This window comes from Achroia grisella, unplaced genomic scaffold (genome assembly GCF_030625045.1).
Source record: "Achroia grisella isolate CSIRO2021 unplaced genomic scaffold, CSIRO_AGI_Agris_v1 utg546, whole genome shotgun sequence".
Taxonomy (NCBI): Eukaryota; Metazoa; Arthropoda; class Insecta; order Lepidoptera; family Pyralidae; genus Achroia; species Achroia grisella.
The window spans coordinates 3,050,491-3,075,385 of record NW_026712931.1 but is presented as its reverse complement, the minus strand read 5'-3'; the positions used below and the strand labels follow the sequence as shown (position 1 = coordinate 3,075,385).

Genomic DNA, 24,895 nt, shown 5'->3' with positions numbered 1-24,895 from the left:
CCAACATAAACGCAACCATTTCAATTTCTGTGAAAACTAAACATGTTAGACTGAAGTACTCGCTTCATACTTGCCTTGATGTTACAATCGTTTTTATTGATAGTTAACATTAGCGAGCTTAAAATTATCCTTAATGCTATTTGTATCAACCCTCAAAACTTTTTTCGACAAGAGTTCAATATAGGAACACAAAGGAAATTTGAGTCGGAATTAATTAGGTAAAGTAAGAGTGACGTGGTTCTTTAAATATTAAAGGACTTTAAGATACAAGCAGAAGTTGCGACATCTTTGTTTATATAAGTGTTAATAATGTGATAAATGATTAAAATAATATGTCTACAATGTATGTACTATGTTTATGGTTAATATAAATTTAGAAAAGTACCAATGACCATTTATTATTTAATTTGATTTTAATTAATTAATTAATTAAGATGTGTCACACAAAAAAAACAAATATAATTACCTATTACCAAAATTGATACCGGATCAACAAGAAGAAAGCTCTATAAATTTCAGAAAGAACCATCAGAGTCGGTTCAATTAAGTGCTCTTAATTTGTTTAGTGAAGTAAATAAAAACTTGTAAACAATATTCAGTCAACGCCTGAACAACGTCGCGTGGTTACTAGAACACGTGATACCGTGGGCAGGATCACGTGATTGAAAACAATTTGCTACCCACTTGAATGTTTTTATACTAAAAGAACTTTCCTTAAGTGAATTTAAATAAACATTACACTAGTTTTTATGTATGTACGAATATGGATGGGCACTTAATTTACATAACAATTAATTGAGATAATATTCATACTTTTTGGAACAAATATTTCTTTCAAAAAGTAATACTATATTATGTTATCTGTGGTAATATTATGTCCGTGATATTGGGGAGATTTCATGAGAGAAAATATAACGCACAGCCTCTTTTCTTAGATATATCCATAAATTTTATTATGTTATAAAAAGTGACCATAGCAGCAATAGAATGAAGTACTGCGTCGTACATCTCAGATAGCGAATTGAAATAATGGGGACCAATTGCTTGTAATGTTAAGTCAGTCGACCTCCATGTGTTATGGTTAATTCTATAAGTAAACTAACCTAACTTCGTCCTCAACCTATCGGCCTCTAGCGGTGCCCCGTCAAAGTATAGGTATTTTTAAGGGATGATAATGGAATGATACACTTGTCTGTGCTAACGGAATACGCTGGAAGGATACCAGTGGAGGATGATAAGATGAATCTGAGGTCAAGTCAATTAGCCCATCGTGGCAAATTCACCAAGAATTATGATGGTTTCCAGGGGGAATCGCATGAAGGTCAGCCTGATTTGGTACATTGCTAGTATTATCTAGGTTATTAATCCATATTACTAACAATTCTCTTGACTCCTCAAAGTATAGGTACCATTAACGTTCTACCAATCATCACATTCATATGGATCAAAACTAAAAAGAAAAAGTGGCTTTAAATAGTGTATTTTAATTAGAATAAAATTTAGCCATCATAGTACACCTAGTCTGTTATTTTTTTATAAAACATATTATAATTATAAAAATATACACACTGTACAACAACTATTCAATTCTCCATAACTAATTACTTCTTTACAAAAAATCTGTGCATTGAAGCTCTGCACTACCGTGAGCGTCATATATATTAATTATTATGGCTAACTGGGTAGTTACTACATCACGTGCTTGTTGGATGTGGGCTGTAATAGTGAAGCCTTTTCCATTACGACCTGGATACGACATAAACACGTTATACAACTGACTTCATGAGAAACTTCATTATACAGATTAATTATTTAATACAAGTGAAATCTTGTAATTTAACTTGTTTATTTATTGTTAGTTTCAATTTAGCACAGGCCATATCTATTGTATTATACCTATAGCTAGTAAAAGATACACAGTCGATTAGCACTAGACTAAACTGCAAAAATGAATGTTTACTTTTTTGCAGATTTACTGTTATTATTTTTTTTTTATAAAAGATATAATTTATTATTTCTAAAAAGCAATAGATTGACGGGTATCTATTATATTATGTTATACTAAACTCCGTAGCTTCAAGTAGTTTAGCTAATAATAATTTAGTCGCCAACAGTTTAGCCAGTAGCAATATTGCAGCTAATAATTTTGCTGGAAATCTAGCTGCTAACGGTTTAGTTGCTAATGTTGGATATATACAATCAGTATCAATCAGACGCTTACAATTAATATGTCTATAGTAATTAAGGTATTTTTCGCTTGCGAAGTTTCTAGGTAATATCACAGATAACATAATATTACGTGTAATATATAGTTTAGGTTGCACTAGACGTAGTCACGAACTGACTGAAGTACATAAATTTTATTGTCGGTAGGTATCAGCAGTTTTTTTTAAATACCGTCAATCCAGTCGCGACATGTCACTGCGACCAGGATTGAATTTGCATTTTATAACTGTGTGCCATTGGATTAATATTACGAAAATTATAGGATTTGGTCTACATCGTTCATAAGTCCTTCCGCTGCACTGGTTTAGAGTGACCTCTGCACTCGCTTCCATTTCCGTCCATTGAAACTATAAAGACCAGCTTATTTTCGAGAGATACGATGTGGTCTTTAACCAGATTAACTATACAAGTATTAAAAATGCGTACTAAACAAGATAGTTTAAAAGTAACATTCCTAAGAAGTCCTTACCTATAACCCTTAGTTAGAAATATTATCAACATTCGATGTTATGCTGAACGCAACACAGTTCGCTCAGTATATTTGAATCTACTATAATAAGATAGGGGTCGAGAAAATATCGCGAAATCGCGAAATAGCTAAATACTTTAGATAGACATATAGACCGTATATGTATGTCCTATATTAACATAATAATATAGAAAATAAAAAGTAGTATATATTAATACGAGCATTAGAAATTGTACATTGAAATTCTTCGTATTAAATTAAATTGATTTATACATTTTCTTATATAAATTTAGTTAAAATTGAGATAAAGGTGAAATACAACTATGTAATAACAAATATTCCCAGTGCTCCCCTCGCAGGCGACAATTGAAGATGTCAAATCCAGGTCCTCCTAACGCCAATCTACATTACCCTTATTGGACATTATGTAACAGACAGCTAGTTTTTTCTTTGTTCCTGACTTTACCTGCGTTCTTAAATAAGTATAATATAAAAATCATACGTTTTAAAATTCCCATTATCTTTGCTGTCCTCTATCTCGACTGAGAGTTTTTAGTAACTTTTTATTATTTTGTACCAACAAGTCGTAGGTTAAAAATCATCCTCACCTAGTGGTTTTATACCCTAAATTACTTCCAAGATGTCGTAAAATCAAATCTAGCCGACACTTTACAAATCTCATACGCGTTCCATTCATGATATCTCTCTCCCGTAACTACCTTTGCTCACATTATGTTATACGAAATGACTTACACATAACCAGAAAGGACAACTTTGTCTTTTCTCATAACTACTTAAGTTTTTTGCTGAAAAACCAGAACAGTTTTTCATTCTTAATGCTCTGAAAAGTACTACTGAGAATTCAATTTCAAATAGGAATTACTTACTAGTCCTTCTTCCAAAAAGCAATGTAGCGATGTATTCTCCAAAGGAATAAAATCTGGCTTGATTCATATCACGCATCAACCAATGCCAAGAAGCAGCCGTGTAAGTAAATGTTGCGTCATAAACATTATCGAACAGTATATAACGTTCTGGTGCAGTGCCAATCAGTACAAGTCTTGTGCTTTCATCAGCAACAATACAATCAAGAAAAATGATCAAGATCGTAAGTGATTTGAAAACTCTTGTATTACGAGTATATATAATAAAAAAATATCATCCCAATCGTGGCAATATGACAGCAATTGACTATGCTTTAGTAATAAAGCATGATTTAAAAAAATATGTACCTATGTATATGAAAAATAGACGATAAGATTAAACTACGTACAAAGGCGTAGGCGATAAAATACCACTGTCCCATTTGGACCAATTATTTCTAAACTAAACTTATTAATATTTATTTTTTTATTATTATAAAGTATTTTGTAGTATTTTAATAATAATTGGTTATTATGTAGGTATCTTCCTTAAGAAGGAATGCAATATATGAAAAGGATGGGCACACTACATTCTGTAATTGTGTACTGCTTATGTAGCAACTTTATTTTAAGTTTCGCTATTTAAATAGAACATTTATTTAAAACAAACAATATTTTCAGGTATTAGTCCTCTCTGCTCTTGTGGCCATGTGCGCCGCTAAGCCTTCCGCTGCAGTAGTCAGCGCCCCGTTAGTAGCGGCAGCACCAGCCCCCATTGTGACCGCAACCAGCTCCCAGTACTATCACCGCATTAACAACGGACTTGCTGCTTATGTCGCCGCTCCCGCTGCATACGTCGCACCCTCGGCTGCATACGTCGCACCCTCGGCTGCATACGTCGCTCCTTCAGCAGCATACGTCGCTCCTTCAGCAGCATACGTCGCACCTTCAGCAGCATACGTCGCTCCCGCTGCCGCCGTGGCCGCTCCGTACGTTGCAGGTCCAGCTAGCGTTGTTGCCGTTTAAAATGACTGCTAAGATGTTATATGTGATTTAATTAAAAGCTTTTTTATTGCATTTTTACTCTTTTCATCTTCATCATACCTCTCGAATCACATTTCTTTACGTATGTTTGTATACGTAATTGTAGGACAATTGTATATTGTTCATCAAAAGAGACATAATGTAATAATTAGTACCTACGATAGTAAGAAATTAACTAATTGATTGTTGATTTCTTACTATCGTAGGTACTAGTGTGTAACGAGTGAGCCTAATGCTAGTCAGTCTCTTATTTCAATGAACATGAATTTTACGATGTACCAATTAATTAGAACTATTTAAAATAAACAGATAGCTGTTACGCGCGAACTATGAAAAGGGCGAGTACAATAGATCTATATGATCGCGGTGCTACAGGTCTAAACACTTCAAAATAGCTCAAACCTCACTGTAAAACAATTTTCCAGCAATTCGTATAATGTTCCCATACAAACGTTCAACCTACATTTCACTCATTTCTTCTATTTTAATAACGAAATATAAGCCTACACCTTTCTCCATAATTTTATCTATATAATATGTAAATACTAAACTTCTTTAAAAATTGTTTAACGGTTTAGATGGAAATATAACAAAAGAATATCGCACCAAAATACTTTAGGAGTATGCTGTATGGAAATACAGGTTAAGCTTAGATATGCAGACATTGTTTCTAAGTAAGATGATACAAAATATTAAAGTATGAAAACCTTAAAATAGAAACTAGATTGATTGTAATTACAAAATCCATTGACTCCTCATAAGATAAGGGGCCGCTGACCAAATTATATTGATATTGTATCTACTTGATCATGGAATTAGAGTGAAACACTCTGTCACATACTACATATATTCATGTTCTTTAAAAAAGTTATAAGTCTGTTTTCTTTCTCACTTATTAGTAATGATAGAAGAAAAAGATTGAATGTGAAAACTAGAAAAGTTATCTGTTGCCACACTCAGGCGAAAACAAAGAATACAGGTACCTTGTATTCTTACTAAGCAAATACACATAGGGTCGAAATTTATACAATGCTTTAAATAAATTTAGTATACACGAAATGGTCTTTGCATTGATATATACCTACTTTTTATTATATTAGAAGTTATATTGTGGATATCTTTAATGCACAGTAACTGAATCAATAATAAATAAATAAATCACAGATATTATTTTTATAAAGTTACATTCAGTGAAGGTAATGAAGTGGTATCTATATCCCCCAAAATATTTCAGAAACCGTTACTAACACAACAAATCTTTCCCTCTGAAGTAGCTTGGCTATATAAAAATCTACTCGTTCGAAACTAACTCGCCTCTGTGAAGTAGCTTAAATTCCTTGAACGATAGTTACGCCTCTTCAAAATAAATAGCAATAACGAAAATCAACAAGTCTTCCTAACCTTGTTTAAAATTTATTTTCTTTAAATATATGAAATATATGTGTTTATACAATTATATGTTTATTAGTACAAATGTACTATATATAATATTACATGTATTAAATATATGATATTATATATAGTTACTTATTAAGACCATACGACGTTGTAACCCTCAGGAAAAGACCTTCTTTAATGCATTTGCAATTCCTCTGGTGTAGTGGGTACCCATGGGAGGCGGTAATTACTTACCATCAGGTGAGCCGCAAGCTCGTTTGTCCCATTGTGTTTGTATGTTAGAAAAAAGTTATGTAAACTGTACCTGTGCGAAGCATAGATAAATAAAATAAATAATAAAGTACATAACTATAATAGTAAAAAAAAAATTAATAAGTAAAAGTATTAATTTTTAAAACAACTGTAGAAGACTGATTTTAAAAGCGTATGAATTCAGTTTCTTACCAATTTTTTCAAATGTCAATAGATTAAAAAAGTCGAGTTCAAAATTGGCTAATAATGTCTAATATTAATAGAAACAATTTATTAATATAATGGAAATGGAAACAATTTGAAAGACAACCCACGCATCACGTTATCATGTAGCACCCGTGATACCGCTCATGTATAGCAATTATGAAGAACTAAGCTGTTATGTCGCTAAATCCTGTTTTTTTCTAATGAGAAAACAGGATAAAATAATAATAATAATAACAAAATAAAGCTAATGCTTTATTTACTCTTCAACCGTTCCACAGCTTATAAAGCAAGGAGGACAAAGTCTACCTCGGTTTACAATACATTTAATGCAATAATATCTAAATTGATGTCTAATTTCTCATTTAGATATTCTCCTTTCATGTAATCTTTTAATTATAAAATCGTACAAGGCTTATATCATAATTCTGGAAATTAAAAATATACCCAATCGATAATTTAATGAAGATCTTTTAATTGACTAGACTGCATTCATGTATTGTATGACATACAATTTCGAATCGAAATTTACAGTTAATTCTGTATAATTACACTCAATATAAACAATTAATTTGGAATAACTAGCTAATATATAGTATTTGCAAACCTTCCTCTTAGTTTAAATATCAGCTGTTATATTACACAGTTGTAAAACAAAGTAGTAGAGAAATATATTAAGTAGTTAGTAGTAGTAGTAGTTGTTTCGTACCTAATAATTAAGAAACGTTGTATTTGAATATTCAGTATATTCAGTATATACTCGTATGCATGCAATCAGCACCGGATTTGAAAAAATTTGAAAAAAAAATAGAAAAGCCAAACTTAATAACAAAATATAAATATTTATTTACATGAGGTATTTTTAAATATTGACAAGTGCTAAAATTAACTAGTGACATTTATTGTTAACTATAATACTCTTGGAGGCTTGGTAGTAGGTCTTATAAAGGGTCTAAAAGTGGTAGGTTCAATGTCTCGTGTAATAGGCCTTCCAATATTTTGTGGAATTTGAGGAATGCCTACTCTGGCTGTCAACGGTGCTCGGTACATCTGTGGTCGAGCTGGTCTTCTAACCTTCCTTATCCTGTAGGGCGACGCTGGTCTAATAATAATCTTGGCTGGTACGTAGGTATGTATATGTTTTATTATTGACGCATGAGTAGGTTGCACAATCGGTGGCGGAGATATGTATTGTAAAGGTACAGGAACAACTTCGACGGATGTCTTCAGCTTTTGTGGTTTTGGTCGGGAAGGCCCCTGTGGGTACTGAGGCGGTGCATAATACTGTTTAAAATTTACGTTCTCATTCGATGGTAACGCTTGAACGAAACTGTTATCTGAATTCGATGGCACCTGTGTAGTCGTTTCTGGTACTCTTATAGTCGTTTTACTTTCAGTTTTTGTATTCGGTTCGGTCGTAGATTCTTTTCTATCTTCATCAGGTACATTGATAGGTGGTGATGGTGGTATGAAACCAATAGTTGATGGAGGACCGAAGGGGTATGGTGGGAGAAGTATAGTGGCTACAGGAGCAGCAGCATGAGCAGTCGCCACGGCTATAGCGACGTTTGGTTGAATCGGTGCATTGACTGGCGGGTTAATAGGTGCAACTGGTACAGCCGCGCTGGGGCTTGGTTGAATGAACACAGGCGGTGGAGCAGCGACAGGGATAACAGGTTCTAGCACGGGTGGTGCCACCAAACGGTTGAAAGTTCTCTCAAAGTATTGCGAACTGGCAGCTGTGACAACAGGTCCGTTTTGAATTGCTGGGATGGCAGCTACAGGTAAGATTCCCGGATTGACGATTCCAGAGCATTGTGCGGCAGTATGCAATGCTGATAATACCAATACCTGGAAAATAATTTTATTCATTTATATATAAAATGAAGAGTAGTAGTGATAATGGATGATTGTTATCAGCTTAAGTTGCATGCAAGGATCATGAAAACAAGTCACTTAGGCCATCGTTTTGAACTCTCCAGGAATTAACCACAATGATTTCCAAGGGAGGAATAGGTTCTTAGTTAATATTTATAATATATGTTATTATCATATAATAGAATACCGTTAGAAACATAGTGGTCTTCCCTTGCCTGGCCGGCTTTAAAATAATAATGCGGGCCCTAGAATATGGAGTCCTCGCTTATATATAGGTGTAACAAATTTTGCATCGTAGTGAGGCAATGAAGCGGGTGTCACTGAATACTTAACAGTATACTAGTTAAGGACAATGGGCCTTGATGGCTACGAAAATCGTATTGAAAACGTCAAAGGAATAATAAAGACATAGTTGATTGTTGGGAAAGTACATAGAAGTATATCCGGACTAGTTATCTTGTTATATGCATACATAACATACACATATATATATATATATCTACATAACGCATGTTTTCTATTTAGATATGCAGATGCAACGGATCTTCAAAGATAAGGGAGTCTATAGGATTGTCTATAGCAAATCCTATAGACAATCCTATAGAGCACAATTTATATAGATGTCTCTCTCAGTCGTTCTCGCTTACGCGTGGGTTATGACTTGCCTTTTAATTGGACACGTAATAGTAATTGTTTATATGACACAATTAGATATATTTAGGGTAAAGGGTGAGATAATACAAGATAAGATACCGGTTTGTACATGGTATTGTTAATGTACATTGACGATGGTTACCAGTTACCATCAGCTCGTTTCTCATTCCAGTTATATTAAAAAAACATTTAACCAGTATAGTTTGTTATTTTTCCGGTTCCGTTATCAAATCTACATTTCATATAACTTGATTTCTATTTTCAAATTAAGATACATCAAATGTTTTCAAAGCACTTAAAAGTCAGTGACGAAGAAGTAAACACCAAAGACGCGACGATAACGACGTCACTTGCGACCTCCATCAGCACAGTGGTGGACTTGTTTGATTGCGGAAATGAGATCTCAGGTTCGATTATCGGTTAATGATCAAAATTCGTCTATATTATTCGAGAGAAGTCTTTAAAAATTACTGATTTGATTTCCTGAGATTAAGATTAATTTACAAAAAACATTTCCAAAACTTACAGTATTGATATGTATACTTTATATTTATATTCACATATGTATAATAAAATCGTAGAGATTGACAAGGCGAAATCTTTCTGTTTGTCTTTTATATTATGCTAATGTTCACGTAAAACGGCTAGAGTAATGTGAATGAAATTTTCACAGTTATGTGATATGTTCTTAAAGGTGGGTCTATATGTAGTACTAGCTATTCCCGCGACTTCGTCCGCGTGTAATTTAACTTTTTTTTAATAGAAATATTTTTCTATAATAAAAGCTTAAGTTACTCCTTATTACATCAGCTACCTGTTAAAAAAAGTCCCGTCAAAATCGGTCCAACCATTTCATTCATTGGTTGAACAAACAGACAGACAGACAAAAATTGTAAAAAAAATTATCTTGGTGTATGTACCGTATTTATATATGAATATAAATACGGTACATACAAGTGGTAAAAATCGGTTATTTCAATATTACAAACAGTTATTTTTTTATTGAAATACGCCATGCACTATTTTTAATTAATTAATTAACAAGATTATAGATGGCATTTTACATGGTTCTGTCTTTATTTTTTTCGTTTGATTTTCGTCAATAAATAATTTTAATATTACACAATCAAACTACTGGAGTGTATCGTAGTTACACTTACATTTCCAGTAGTCATACCAATAACTACTGGAAATGTAAGTAATTTCATCAATTTTTTTTTTATTGTTTATAAAAACCTCAATGCACAAACACACAAATAAAGGTGCACATGTTGGACTAAATACCTTGAGGCATTTCTGCCAGTCAACCATACTCGTAGGTCAAAGAGAGATTAATGTTATCAAAATATATACGTTTATTATTTTTTAGCAAAAAATATGCAAGCAAACACATTGGCAATCAGATGAAAATTGCTAACCGTTGCCTACGGACATGAAGTGCACCACACACAGCAGAGTTAAGTGACTGTTATATGGATTGGCTCATCCTATCGTGTATATGATGACTCTTGAGTGGTTCACTCAAGAATCATACCTGCTTTATACTAATTTGGATGTTTTACAATTTTTATACAAAAACTATTAATACCTGATAAGCTTAGAATTACAGAATACCCAACACTAAGCTTGAAAAAAACATGGGTAAACAAGGGAAACATTATAAAGAAAACAATAGAAGTTCATTTAGTTATCGTAAGAATTTCATGTAAGATGCACAAGAAATACCGGAGAATTAAAAGAGAAGGAAATTCACATGTCTCCTAAAATAATACTTAAAGTAAAGCTCTATTGAATATTTAAACTACAACACTATACTTGCTTCGTTATTTATAATTTTCAACGTCACTGTTCTATGGTGTGTATCCCTATCCAAACTTTGGCAATAACGTACCTGGATCAACCAGGCTCTTACTCATGATCAATATTAAAAGTTATTCGTTATACTGATTGCTAATATATACAGTAAATCAGATCTTAACACGAATAATTTTATGATAAATAAGGCCTCCTTTGACGTTTCGACTAGGTTGCATTAAAAATAATTAAAAGCCGACTCGTAAACAACGATGTTAATATTAATGAGTGTCAGCAGTGTGTTTAACTATCGTCATCAAATTGTCTAACAACCTAACATATGAAAAGTTATTCGAGTTGAGACCTGAAAAAGTGTACTAAAAGCGGTAGTTTAAAAGTAACTAATGTATGACTTGGGTAAGGATGATTACGAAATAGATATAATGAATTTTTCAATTAAAGTTTTTCCGCAATCATAGGAACGTTTGAATCCCTATCCGCAGTAAAAATTTCGCGGTTATATAATGAATTTACTTGTGCATTTTGCTTAATTTAATAGGAAAAAAAAATTGATGTTTAATAAATCTATAAAATACATAACCGCTATATTAATACGTGAAGCAAAAAGTTTGTACCCCTTTTGATGAAAATTGCGTAGAAGGTGTAGTTTGAATTTTAGTATACTTATAGTTTATATACTACTGGTACGTGATGATGCGGCTCGAATGCTCAGATGGTAGGTGAGGTTGTCTTCAGCAGATTTCAGGGTTGTATAAATGATAGAATTGCTTATAGTCTTGAATTTATTGGGCAAATATACTATTGATTACAAATTTGGATGAGTGAACAAAATGTACGTTAGATCGGTCAGTTGATATTTTAAGTCTGTACATTACGATGTGTATAGATCCTAAACAATTCGGAGATAATTTTATAGTAAAGTTGCCTTTTTTAAGCGACTACATAGCAGGAGTTGACTCAGGCTAATTCCGTCATTTGTAAACAAATTCGAATTCTTTTTGGTTTAATGTCATATGTTGTAGTTTACAGATTATTGTATTCTATTTTATCAAAATAACTTTTTATTTAGCTTGCAATGTAATTAATTATTATTTTAATAATTATACTTGTATATTGTATATATATGTAATATATATATATGTATATCTCTTGTTAAATAGATTTAGTAGAAGTCGATGTCGGTATTTGGAACAACAAGTTTTTATATAGATATTAACTTAATACTAGGCACACATTCCGGGTTATTACCACAGATCAACTTAGTTTTAATTTCACAATATACTTATCTATACACACAGAGTAGGGTCGTGAATCACTCGAAAAACCTTGACATTTTGATTAAAAGACCTGATTATCTTCAAAATAGACTAACTGGACCAATGTTACGTTATCACTCGGTCCAGCTTTATTGTCGTAATGTCGTCCCCAATGCGTGCGTAGAATTCAACAAGTGACCGCAATACTGTGACGAAACGTAACACAATGTGAATCTTACTATGGACTATTGTATAAAAGGTAAAGTCACCAAATTGCAGGCATCACATACTCATCTTCAGTTCATCAGATAAACAACAAACAAAATGTACAAAATCGTAAGTATATACATAGATAAAAAAATTGCTAATTCCTTAATAGAATATTGAAACGTATTACTTTCGTATGTTCTAATAAAAACTTTATTTTTAGATATTCCTTCTGTCCACCATTTCATTGGTTGCTGCGAAGCCTAGCGTTGCTCCAATTGCTCTGGCTGCACCTGCCCCAGTTGTAGCTGCTGCAGCCCCATTGGTTGCCGCTCCTGCTCCTTTTGTCACCGCATCAAGCTCCCAATACATCTCAAGAAACTACAATGGTCTCGTCGCTGCTGCAGCGCCTTTAGTTGCCGCGCCTGCAGTCGCCGCTCCATTGGTAGCAGCGCCGGCACCTTTAGTAGCTCCAGCTGCTAAATATGTCGCACCAGTTGCAGCCCCATATGTCGCCGCAGCACCTGCTCCATACGTTGCAGCACCAGCACCATATCTCGCACCAGCAGCCCGATTAGCAGCACCTGCTCCTATACTCTCCCCTTATGCTCGTTACGCTGAGCCCTTCGTCGCCCCAGCTCCATACTTCGCTCCTTCTGCCCCTTTTGTTGCCCTAAAATAAATAAAGACTGAAACTTAGTATAACTTTTATGTAATGAAAATAAAGTTATAATATAACATGTGTTATTGTTATTTGGATTCCATGGTTTATAAATAAAAACAATGGTTTAGATTACACAATACTCGCCTTTGAGACCAATATGGGTCCCCGTGTAACAAACACATAGGTACTATATAGGTAGTAACACATTATATAGAAAATTTCACTGCTGAATACATAGAGGAATAGATGGTATATTTAGTACAGTTTGAAGAAAGTTTTGCAAATCCTTCAAAGTTCTTGATGTATTATTATTGAAGTCTAATGACGTAGGAAGCCATGCCGTACCTTATGGTCTTAACAATTACATATAATATATCTAAAATAGGAAAATACTTAGGTTTATTTAATATATATATTCACTTACGTCGATGTTGCTTTGTATATTGTGTTACCTCTTACGATATTTTGGTGCTGAAAATAGGAGTTGACACGTAGTATTCCATGCCTCTCATTAAGTATTAAATACACATATCATGTTATTTAAGTATACACTTCAATGGTAATTTTTTATGATGTACGCCATAAATTTCGAAATCAAATGCAATAAATAAGAATTATACATCACCATAATTATTATTATAAATGGCCCTTGGCTCGCCCCTCTAGGAAATATTGGATTTAAGAATATCCATCATTTAGATTCAAATACATCTAGTAGTGTGACATGTACTAACGTTGTCATCATCGCGACTTCGACTGATCAAAATGCTTCTAACTGTTCTATTTGAGATAATAGTACCAGCATTTTTTATTATTAATATTTCAATAATTTGATAAATTAATTTTTAATTAAGAACTATTTTATATCTCAAATGACCTACTTTTTCTATTTAGTTTTCAGTATACATACATTTTATAGCAAACTTAATTACTGCATTGTTAGGAGTGGGCGTGTGTTTGAAATTGTGTCATATTTATTATACTCCTTTGGAATATGAAGTACCTGAGCTTTACGTTGTAGCCGTGACTAATTACAATTCGATCCAAAGACGGTTATTCTACTTTGCCGTGCTGTATACGAGTCATACTGAGGACGTCCTACACACGTGGTTTATCAGGACGTTATATTGTTATTACATCATATTACGTAGGAAAATTATAGTATGTACATTACATAGATATCTACTGCCAAAAGGTCAACCTGGGTTCGCTACCAAAAACAATCACATCTAAAGACACAGGGAAAGATCGGTCCATTTAGTTTTATTTATATGAAATATTAATATTTTAAAAATAGAGTATTTTAATACTAATTTATAAAACGCTGGCTTATAAAACCTAACTTGTGATTTTATTTATGTACTTTTGTGATTTTTTAAAATTTCATGTAATTATATTCAAATTTATCATGAGTACTAGGTATTCTCTGTCAGGCTAACTTTGATAAATTTTATATATTAGGACTTTCAGGATTCTGCTAGTTCTCTGATCGATATTTATTTTTACGGTATCCCAACATTTGTGTAGGAATTGTTTTACATAAATTGGAACAAATCGAATGACAAACCTATTAAGCTAAAATTTAAATTTTTTTGTACTTGTACTAACGTAATCTGACAGTTTTATGGGAAGGGAGCCATAGCGACTTTGTAACACTAAGATTAATGTAACCCCACCAAAGAACTAGACTGTATTTGTCTCTATGTCAGCTGAATGTTTTGAACCTAAACTAGGAAAGCCTATCTGTCCGTCCCCTTGTTTAAATCTTTAAAATTATGCAACGTATTTCAAAATCCGTTGCATAATTTTAAATTTTGTTCCGCTGTTTTTTTTTTAAATATAGTAGATAGAGTGATTCAAGAAGAAGGTTTATATGAATATATACTAATTATATTGTAAACTAGCTATCCACCCAGGGCCTAGTATATATTAATGTATAAATTGAACATTACGAAATTTATATTTATTTATACTCATACTGCATAATATCTCAAGCACAATAACTCAGCATAATATACATTAGGGATTTTCCATTGTAATGACCTACAATTGTTCTATTGGAATATTAACCTAAATAGACAAGTTCATTTCTATTACGTACACGTCCACTGCATTTGATTACGTATCATTCCCTATAAACCTTTGTTATATAATATCTAGCTACTTTTAGCCTGTCACAGTTTCGATAACCAGAGCCCGCGTTGACATCTAATTGAGCATGCACCGGTCCTGTCAAAGGAAAGTGAAACCCATTGTGGCCATATACACATCACGCTTGCAACAGTATAGAACTATATAACGACACGTAATTATTCATCAACACACTTCCAAGTTGACACTTGTCTAATCAAGTCGTGATATCAAACACAAAAATGTTATCAATAAAATTAGTAAGTTAACAGTTGTCAAATTGCCTGCATACCTTGCGTATATATTTAATATTAAAAGGGAATTAATTAAACTTATTTTCTTTTCAGACCCTATTCACCATAGCCGCCATATCTAGCTGTAAAGCTAGCGGAATAGGTCACCTTATACCTGCTGTAAAATCCATACCTATAGTACGATATGCACCGTTTTACAATTTCCCTGGTCGTGTAAGATCCATACATGCAGTTGCACCTGCTATTCCAGCTATCGCCCCAGCACCCTTAGTTCCTGCTCCAGCACTGCCTGCTCCTGTACTTCCTACTCCGTTGGCAGCACCTGTATTTCCAGCGCCAGCGATTGCGCCTGGTTTACCAGCCTTTGCCTCTGCTCCAGCATTACCCGCCCCAGCCTTCGCGCCAGCTATAGCTCCAGCTCCATACTTCGCCCCTGCTCTACCTCGATTTGCTCCAGTAGCATCAGCACCCGCGCTGTTGCCAGCACCAGCACCCGCGCTGTTGCCAGCACCAATAGCCCGTGTTGTTCCTACATTTTCAGCAGTACCTTTCTCACCTATAGTGAGACCAGTAGCACCTGTGGCACTACCTGCAGTACCATCGCCAGTCTTCGCTCCTGCTATTGCTCCAGCGCCCATCGCCATTCCTAAAGCTGTACCTTTAATATCGCCGTATGCCAACCATCTTCATCTGTACAATAAATTCTTAGCTCCAGCTACAGTAGCACCAGCGCCTATAGTTAAACAGTTATTGTGGAAGTGAATCTAGTCTTTAGAGTATTGTATTGTTATAAATAGATAAGTGTTACGATGTGATAAGCCCTTTTATACTTTTGTAATAAAAAAATATAACTTAATGATTTTCTTGTCTTGTTTTTCCTTTTTTATACATCTTACATATATTGAAGATAGATTTGTAGTAATATAAGTTATTAATTCATAGATAATGCTATTAAGCTATGAATTAACGACATATATTGCAACAAATCTAAATATACCATAATACTTTGTCACTATTATTTAATGCAAGACATATCAGTGTTCAACTCTTATTATATATATAAGTTCTGACTTTGACTATAAATAGTTACGAATATATGTATGAGTGTATACACTCATACATATACAAAAGTTTTTTTTTGTCTAAAACGAGAACAGTGTTAAACTTTAGCATGAATTAATTAAAAAAAATTAAAACAATATACGTAAAATATATGGAATTTAATAAATGTTATTGTAAATTACTGTTTTAATAATGTGAGTGGTAAACAATATGAAATTTTTTATATGTTGATGATTAGAGTACTTCGTATTTAATAAAAAATAAAGCAATACGATTTGAGAGTTGCTTTTTTGATACTAAACGTATATATTACATACATTCGAACTTTGATCAATTTTGGTGACAATATACCTATTTAATATTAGCTAAAATGTAAGGCGTTGCCCATATATAATAAATTTATTGATATCTATATTCAATCTCGTTACACCTCATGTATGTAGATACCGTAATACAAACTTACTACCAACATTACTGAAATTATAAATTGTGTTAAATATACAGTTATACGAGACATAAAACCTTAATACATATTTATTTAAGATAAGTATAATATATCAATTCAGATGGGTTATTGATAGTTGTATTTAAATATTGTTTTAGAATAATTACAGACGTTTGGTAAAAATAAAAAATACTGAGTATATTACAAAAGACGTCGTAATAGTAATTTATTAGCCTACTAACATCATATATAGGTATGTAGTCATTTTTGTATAGTCGTTTGGCTGATCAGACGTCAAAGAAATCTCTGGTATGAGTTTTCGTTATATCTAAAAGTCTGAGGAAATTTGGTACATAAATATGTTAAAAAATATATTAATACTTTTTTAACAGATAGTAGTTTTAGCGGTAGGTACAATAAAAAGGTAATCATGTTCTTGATTTATTTAATACAAAAATAATAGTAGTATTACACACATAATAACAAACTAGTCTTCATTATTAGTCTTATGAAAGGAAGTGTCCTAATATTCTCTTCAGTCTATCGTACAAATGCTGGGGCCAAACCCAATGGTGAACGGACTAAAGGAGCACCTGAATAGGGAAAGGGTGAAGCGTAAGCTGCAGGAGCGGCATAAGCCGCGTATGGTGCTGGAGGAAGAGCGTAAGGTGCTGTTGCCGCGAGGTAAGGTGAAGGGGCGTATGGAGCAGCAAATGGGGCTGCATAGGGCGCAGCGAATGGGGCAGTTAGGGGCGCAGCAAATGGGGCACCCAAGGGCGTACCAACAGCTGCCGCTAATGGTGTTGCCAAAGGTGCAGCAGCCACCACCGGACTGATTGCTTTGCTCACAACGTTTACTTGTGCAGCATGAGGTGGCAGATTTTGAGGAATAGCGTGGGCATAACCGACATGAGCTGGCGCCACTAGTGGAGCTGCTGCCACTGCTGGGATGGCCGGAACAGCGCTGGATTCAATACCGCTTGCCAATACCCCAGCGATGAGCACGATCTGGATTAAAAAATATATAAAATTTCAACAAATTTACTTTATACAAGTTGCGCACGACTCGACTTTACCTGTGGTATTCGGAATAAGACAGATTATTTTTTTGTTTATAAATCGAATGAAATTAAGTTTTAATACACATAAAATTTTAGGAAAAGTTTGATACTGATAATTCATAAAAATCACAATCAAAACAGTTGTGTCATTTCTAAAATTAGTGTGCATAAACGAGCAGATAAATAGATAAAAATCTGAATTTTTTGACTAAGAAGATGGTGTCCTTTTTATAATAGTTATAAAGTTACTCGTAAATATGATAATCATGTAAACATTTACTTTAAGGACACTCACAGATTTGATGGAGAACATTTTGTTTACTTGTAGTGGACCTTCCTTATTGAAAAGAAGCTGTAAAATGTGTTTAAAACAGAAAAAGTTAAGCCTTTTATATCGTTGTTTATTGTAATTCAGAAAACGTTCTACAAAATAAGTATTTGACGTATTGCGGCAGTCATTTGGGATTCGCGGCGCAGGCGCAGCGGAGAAATGGAGCACATTGGGAAACGCTTATATTGTGAAATTATTGCAACCAATAGCCAATCGATACGACAAGTGAAAGCAAAATTATACGCATAAAAAATTATATAATCTACAACATACATATACTTTCTTTTCAATAACGAAGGTAGTTTTTTTTATCAATCAATTACTTATCTACTCATAATCACAGAGTACCTTAAATACATAATTTTCACCTGGGTGGCCAAGCGATTTAACACACCGTTTTAATTTGAACATGTTTAATGATCTGGTTTGATGTTCTGATATGATGATGTTTGATGATCTGATATGATGGTCTGGGTATTTTCTATGTCCCTATGTTCAATATGTAGGTATTTCGAATGCAAATATATTTATATAATTATTCATTGAAATAGTTGTTTAGTACACATAATACAATCTCTGCTTAGTTTGGGACTATTCTAACCAAAGTCACATATTTAATTGAAAAGTAATTTGTATGTTATATCTAGTGGCTATAACTTATCGCCAGCGCTGTATTAGAATCTAAATATATTAATCTGGTAGGTACATCACTTACTATGTATCTATCATAATATAGATAGAACAATAGAGAGGTAGGTATTTATATTTACTGGTGTGAACGTAAATTTTGAAAACTTAAACACATTTCCAAGAATAATATAATAAACAACCAGTTTTACTATCGGGCTCGGCCGAAATTATCCATATCACATCAGATATGGAATTGCTCAGAAGATATTCTTTATTCATCAATGCCAATACATTCCGCGTTTTTCATGAACTCTATACCTAATTGCTACGTACAGCAAAAAGGGACAAATAAAAAAAGTATAGTATAATAATAGTATAGATACTTTTATTCTGAATGATATTGTTCAGAATTATCTCTGTCACGTATAGATACTCAAAAAACATTACTTAATAGTAATATGAATAACAACTAGGTAGATTTGCCGGATATATAATATATTTTCCCAAAGAATTGAATTTCAACTCTACGTTCTGTTACCAATATGTAAAAAAAAATACAAGTAGGTAGTATATATATATATAAGTATATATTATAAGTTTCAAATGACTTCCAGGCTTAAGATGCCCTACAAAGAAAAGGTTTATTTTTTTTTTCTTTTCGGTAGTTATATAACTGATAGTGAAACTGTCGTGCACAAAGTCAAAATTAGAATGCGCAGCTCGTCAATCCAGTCTGGGCCAAAAATCGTGGAGCCATGTCCTGCGCATTATTTAGTTGCGCGCATGCGCCACCTGTATTATTGCTCAACGAATTTACCGTTGGTATAAAAATGTTGCGTTACCCTGGAGACGACACAGTCCATCGGATTACTTAGTACACTAGACCAGTTGTGAGCAGTCACAAAATCCAAGCAAAATGATCGCCAAATTTGTTGTAAGTACCAAATAATATAATAAAAAAGGTATTAATAGATATATAATATTATATAGTACATAAATCAGTATTACAATTAAAAAATAACTGTATTAACCATACATTCATCAATATCTATGATAAAATCATGCTTTTGAATTGAACAAAAAGTCTTGGAAAACTGTTAAAATACGCCACTTTTATTATTGTACTAATAAAAAAGGTACAATACGCGTTAATTAAATCTAAATTGTTTCTACGCAACTGTGTGAATAAAATGAGTATTTCAGCAGATCGCACATACGTATCATGCGCCAGTATCGTATCATTTAACGCATGATTATTATTTTTTTTATCTATAGCAATACATTAGCTGTTCTGATGAATTTTTTTATTTTGTCCACCAGGTCATTTTCGTTCTCGCCATTACCACCACAAAAGCTAGTGTTATCGCTGGAGCGCCGGCAGCACTTGTAGCACCAGCAGTTGCCCCAGCTGCATACGTTGCCCCATATGCCAGTTCCTACTCAGCTCATGCCGTTAACCATGCTGTTGCTACGCCTGTCGTTGCTCCAGCCCCATACGTAGCTGCCGCCCCTTATGTTGCACCGGCCGCCCCGTACATCGCCCCAGCCGCCCCATATGTCGCCCCAGTCGCCCCGTACGTCGCTCCAGCTGCCCCATTAGTTGCCCCAGGTGCTCCAGTGGTGACAGCCGCTAAATACCTCTCATCTCCGTACTTTTTATAAACAAATTTGGTGATATCATTGCCTAGTGACTTGCTCAAAATTATATTGTAATATAAAATATATTGTTGTTGACTGAGATATAAGTTAAATTGTGATATTGTTGTATTTTATTTTCGTGTTCAAAATCATTACCATTATGATATGGATTGGGTAGATCGAAAAATAAACCAGTACCCGTAACACAATTTTTCATTACCTAGCTTCTAAATAACTTTAAGAAAGCAACCATACTTCGAGTGACAAATTATAATATTCATACATTAAGTATATTATAGACTATAACCATTATGATCTATATAAACCAGTGTACCGTAGAGATATTTTTATTAAGCATATTTATACCAATCTCTTAAAAAATCTACTATGTGTTTCATATTGAGTATATTCCAAACGCCTTTCAATTTTACATAGCAAAACCGTAAGAAACTACATTTGTGTATAGGATTGAAATCCACATGGGAACCACTTGATTTATTTAATTTGTAATCAATACATCTATTGCACTAGAAATAAGCTTGGATATGACTATATAATATTTATAATAATATAATATATAAATAGAGGCATTTATTCCTACTTAAAATAATATTAGGTACAATGAACAATTATTTATAGTCACAATACAAACAGACATTTCATAACTATAGTAATTTACAGACGTGACGATAATTAGATATAAGGGCAGCTATAATGCATATTTTATTGTATGTATCATTGAAGTTATTATGCTAGGTACAATTAGAATACTCATACTAAGTAATTAGATATTGAGACGGTAACGTACCCTTGACCCTGCAGAAATTAACCCTACGATAATCAAGTATAGTATTTCAAATTATATTTTCCATTACAAGAAAAGGCTAGGTACAAAGTCGTCGGCTTTGATATGTAAAAACCACTATCCCTATAAAATAATATCATGGTATAATAATATTTATATATATGGTACTTTATTTCCAAATTCCTAACAATTACAACTAAGGACGATTCACACACTGCCAAGTACCTCAAAACTAAGCATAGCTTGCATAAATATATGCTTACATAGAAAATATCTACATACAATCAATGATACTCACGGATGCAAATGTGAACCATGATCGATTCAGAAGTAAGACGGAATGCTAAAGAACTAAACCAGCGAGGTAGTCAAATATAAAAAATAGTAGAATATAATTTCCTAGGCTACGACCGTATTGCTTCGCGTTTAAAAGAATTAAATAATCATCCCTTAAACATAACATGACAACTTGTCTCTATACAAAATAACTTACTAAATAGATTTGAAAATTATTCTTTTTAAGGCAATGTGACTTTGAATTAATTATTAACTTCACACGTGTATCATAAATGTTATCTAGATCTGAGCCCCCGTCGATGCCATTATAAAATGGGCTAATAAGTCAGCTGGCCAACAGGGATGCCAACCGTACACGGATCCTCGTACAGATACGAGATTTTATGTATTCGGTACAAGAGTACTTCGTAATATTATACTTCGTACTGCATTAATGCTGACTAGGAAATGGTGATTGTTCTCAATCATTGTGACCGGTTTTAAAGTAAGAGCTAAAGTTTAGTTGGACCTAATATACCTTTCCGTTCATTTATCTTCAATTTTATATTTCTTTATTAATTTTTTTATGCTGAATATTAAAATTTATTTTTAGCCTTCAACTCTTCAGACTTTTGTACAATATTTTTTACTATAACCACAATTATGTATTTATTTTATTTTTTTATTTATATACACCTTTTTTAGTTAAGATAATAATTAACAAGCGTGATTTTATGACGATCAAAATATGATGACTTTGTATGATCCTTTGTACGTGATTTTTACTTCTTTTAACTGGGCATAAAGTGTTGTGGTTGCCAACCCTGCTGACCAACGTTCTTACAAGTGTAATATAATAATGTCATTGAAAACGCCCTGCCCTGCTTTACTGCGCTCGTATAAGACAGCTGGACAATTTCATGTAAAGAGAAATAAATTTTAGTCACCGGCTAAGTTTTATGTACTTGGATTAAATGGTTATGATCCCTTGTTTAAATGAAACAAAAACTTTACATGCATGCTAGGAAGGTACATTGTATGTTTTGCAATAAATGTTATAATAGCAGATCCACACTAACGATATAATTCTGAATGTGAGTTTATTAATTTATACTTATTTACTTTAAAATTATGTAAGTACAATAACTGTATATGTACATCGTCATGATTTAACCGGTTGTGGCCAACCATTAGTAGTATAATTATTTCTGTTGTTTGTTACTCTAACGAACTAATACACTTTTAAGAACCATATTAAAACTATGTATATTAACTATTAAATTGCCATAATATATTTCAGGTAACTTTAGATAATAAAATTTACTCATAATATTAGGAAATAAATAAATAAGTATTTTAAGGGACTAATATGGTAATTGCGCTTTATCGATTCCTAAAGGAATAATTCGAATTCGTTGTTTTGTTGACAATAGTCTTAGAGTAATACACTGAATCATGTAGGTATATATATACGTGATGTCTGTTTTACATTAGGTATAACTTTATGGTACGGTATACCTTTTTCTATAGTAATTAATTTACTTAGCTATGACAATTAACTATTTTTTAAATATTTTAAATAAAAAACAAAAGGCTTTGTACAAAACTTTTTAGTTTATAGTTTGTTTAACGAATTATAGTAAATAATGATTTCTTTTGAAATGAGTAATTTAGTATTAATATTATAGAAGTATATATTTATTGTACTTAATTATAATATTTTTATATATGTTATGTGGTATAGCAAATAAGCTGACGGGCCACCATAACTGACAACCATACATGAAAATAACAACACGGATATCATATGACGTCCGTGGTACCCTTTGTTTTTCTTTATTATTTTTAACTACAAGATATGGAGTGTACTCCTATTCTATAATTTCACTACCATACCTCATACTTTAACCAAAACAGAACTTACTAAGCAAACTGCTTGGTGGATGAAATACCCGAGTGGCATTAAGTCTGAAGCACTCACGTAGACTTTGTACAAAGTCCACTTTTTATTAATTAATATGAACTGCATATGTAATTTAACTACTTAATTAATAATTACACATAAATTAATAATCAGTAAAATACATTAGTTTAGAGACTATTTCCTTAAAGAAAAATCTAAGTAAGTATTTATGAGAGTTACGATTATTTTTAGCTTATTTTTTATGAACTTTATTAGAACGAAATATGAAATGAATAAAAGATAACCTAAAGAATATAAAAAAGCTCTTTTCCTAACCTCTGCAGCAATAGGATAGTCCGAAAATACCTTCTAAATCCTCTTTCTATTTGAACACAATGAGTAATAGGCTTATCAAATACTTTACTAGTTTACAAGAAAAAATGTTGTACTCATATATGTATATATAACGATTTTTAAATACGTAATAAGCACACTCTAAATAAAAATTATAATTAATTATATAAGGTCTTAAAGTAATAAATTATTGTAGAATAGAAAAAAATAACACTAGAATATCCCGAAAAAAGTATTTCTCAATACTTGAGTTTTCTATTCCGTTGTCTCTCCAAGAATGCTGTAGAAAGAAACATTGGTAATATTACATGTGTACGTATTGCAATTATTTATTTTTTATTGTTGTTAAATTTATAAGATTCTTGTAGCTACATGTGTAGTTTGCAAAAACGTAATTGCACAAGGGGTAGCATAATACAATACATAATTCTTATTATTTTTAAGAAATATTGCATGGGTACATGGGTACATTCCCTTTGGCTCTATCACAAACAATATTCCCGTCATATTATACGTATACATAGCTTCTTTCTGTGTTTGTATTTTATTCAGACCGACAAAGAGGTCTTGTCCCTCCTATATTTCCTCTCAAAGAGCTTTTTGAAAAGAGTCATGTTATACAAGTTAGGTTGCCCTATTCTTAATCAATTACATCGGAACTTGTCTTACACTTTTATTACTTTTTTCATCCAACTTTTCCTTTTCATTCTCTTACATTATAATGATACTACTAGAAATATAAAAAAAACTAAATTGGCATAGACAAACAAAAGACTTGAAACACAAATAAATTAAACAAGTAATAAAAAACTAATACGGAAGTGAGTATTTGTACTATCTTATTCGTTTATAAGATGCCATGAGTAAACTGGTTTTGTTAATAAATTATAAATCTTAATGTATCAAAACTGTTTATAGTTGTTGTGTTATAGAATATGTTGTATGTCAGTAACATAATACTTATACATTTTGGTGTAGGTATACATCTAATCTTGTGTACTAAATTAATAATATTTTACAATGAATGATATGATGATATACATAAACTTTAACTACTTTTCATAAAATAATTAAAT

At 32.6% G+C, this 24,895-nt stretch overlaps 6 protein-coding genes across 6 annotated transcripts; 4 read left to right on the top strand and 2 right to left on the bottom strand.

Moving 5' to 3' along the window:
• Nucleotides 1-3,759: 3,759 nt before the first annotated feature.
• On the top strand, nt 3,760-4,584 carry LOC131848096 (cuticle protein 16.5-like). The gene is made up of 2 exons (XM_059197851.1): nt 3,760-3,803; nt 4,240-4,584. The coding sequence occupies exons 1-2, from the start codon at nt 3,792-3,794 to the stop codon at nt 4,582-4,584; spliced, it is 357 nt and encodes a 118-aa protein (XP_059053834.1). The 5' UTR covers nt 3,760-3,791.
• A 2,781-nt stretch (nt 4,585-7,365) lies between these two features.
• LOC131848057 (uncharacterized) lies at nt 7,366-8,328 on the bottom strand. Its single transcript, XM_059197813.1, has one exon. The coding sequence runs from the start codon at nt 8,326-8,328 to the stop codon at nt 7,366-7,368; it is 963 nt and encodes a 320-aa protein (XP_059053796.1).
• Nucleotides 8,329-12,383: 4,055 nt separating this feature from the next.
• On the top strand, nt 12,384-12,948 carry LOC131848092 (cuticle protein 16.5-like). The gene is made up of 2 exons (XM_059197846.1): nt 12,384-12,395; nt 12,490-12,948. The coding sequence occupies exons 1-2, from the start codon at nt 12,384-12,386 to the stop codon at nt 12,946-12,948; spliced, it is 471 nt and encodes a 156-aa protein (XP_059053829.1).
• A 2,450-nt stretch (nt 12,949-15,398) lies between these two features.
• Nucleotides 15,399-16,076, top strand: LOC131848101 (nematocyst expressed protein 3-like; the record flags this gene model as incomplete). Its single annotated transcript, XM_059197855.1, has 1 exon — nt 15,399-16,076. A coding segment is annotated over one exon (678 nt), but the record flags the coding sequence as incomplete, so codon positions are not given.
• A 1,185-nt stretch (nt 16,077-17,261) lies between these two features.
• Nucleotides 17,262-18,231, bottom strand: LOC131848091 (nematocyst expressed protein 3-like). Its single transcript, XM_059197845.1, has 2 exons — nt 18,178-18,231; nt 17,262-17,829 (listed from the first exon to the last, which is right to left on the bottom strand). Exons 1-2 carry the CDS (start codon nt 18,193-18,195, stop codon nt 17,362-17,364), a joined length of 486 nt encoding a protein of 161 aa, XP_059053828.1. The 5' UTR covers nt 18,196-18,231; the 3' UTR covers nt 17,262-17,361.
• A 1,444-nt stretch (nt 18,232-19,675) lies between these two features.
• Nucleotides 19,676-20,602, top strand: LOC131848095 (cuticle protein 16.5-like). The gene is made up of 2 exons (XM_059197850.1): nt 19,676-19,777; nt 20,164-20,602. The coding sequence occupies exons 1-2, from the start codon at nt 19,760-19,762 to the stop codon at nt 20,503-20,505; spliced, it is 360 nt and encodes a 119-aa protein (XP_059053833.1). The 5' UTR covers nt 19,676-19,759; the 3' UTR covers nt 20,506-20,602.
• The last annotated feature ends 4,293 nt before the right edge of the window (nt 20,603-24,895 follow it).

What these genes read in the sequence shown, in the direction of transcription:
- LOC131848057 (XM_059197813.1), bottom strand. Translation starts at nt 8,328, where the DNA reads ATGAATAAAATTATTTTCCAGGTATTGGTATTATCAGCATTGCATACT.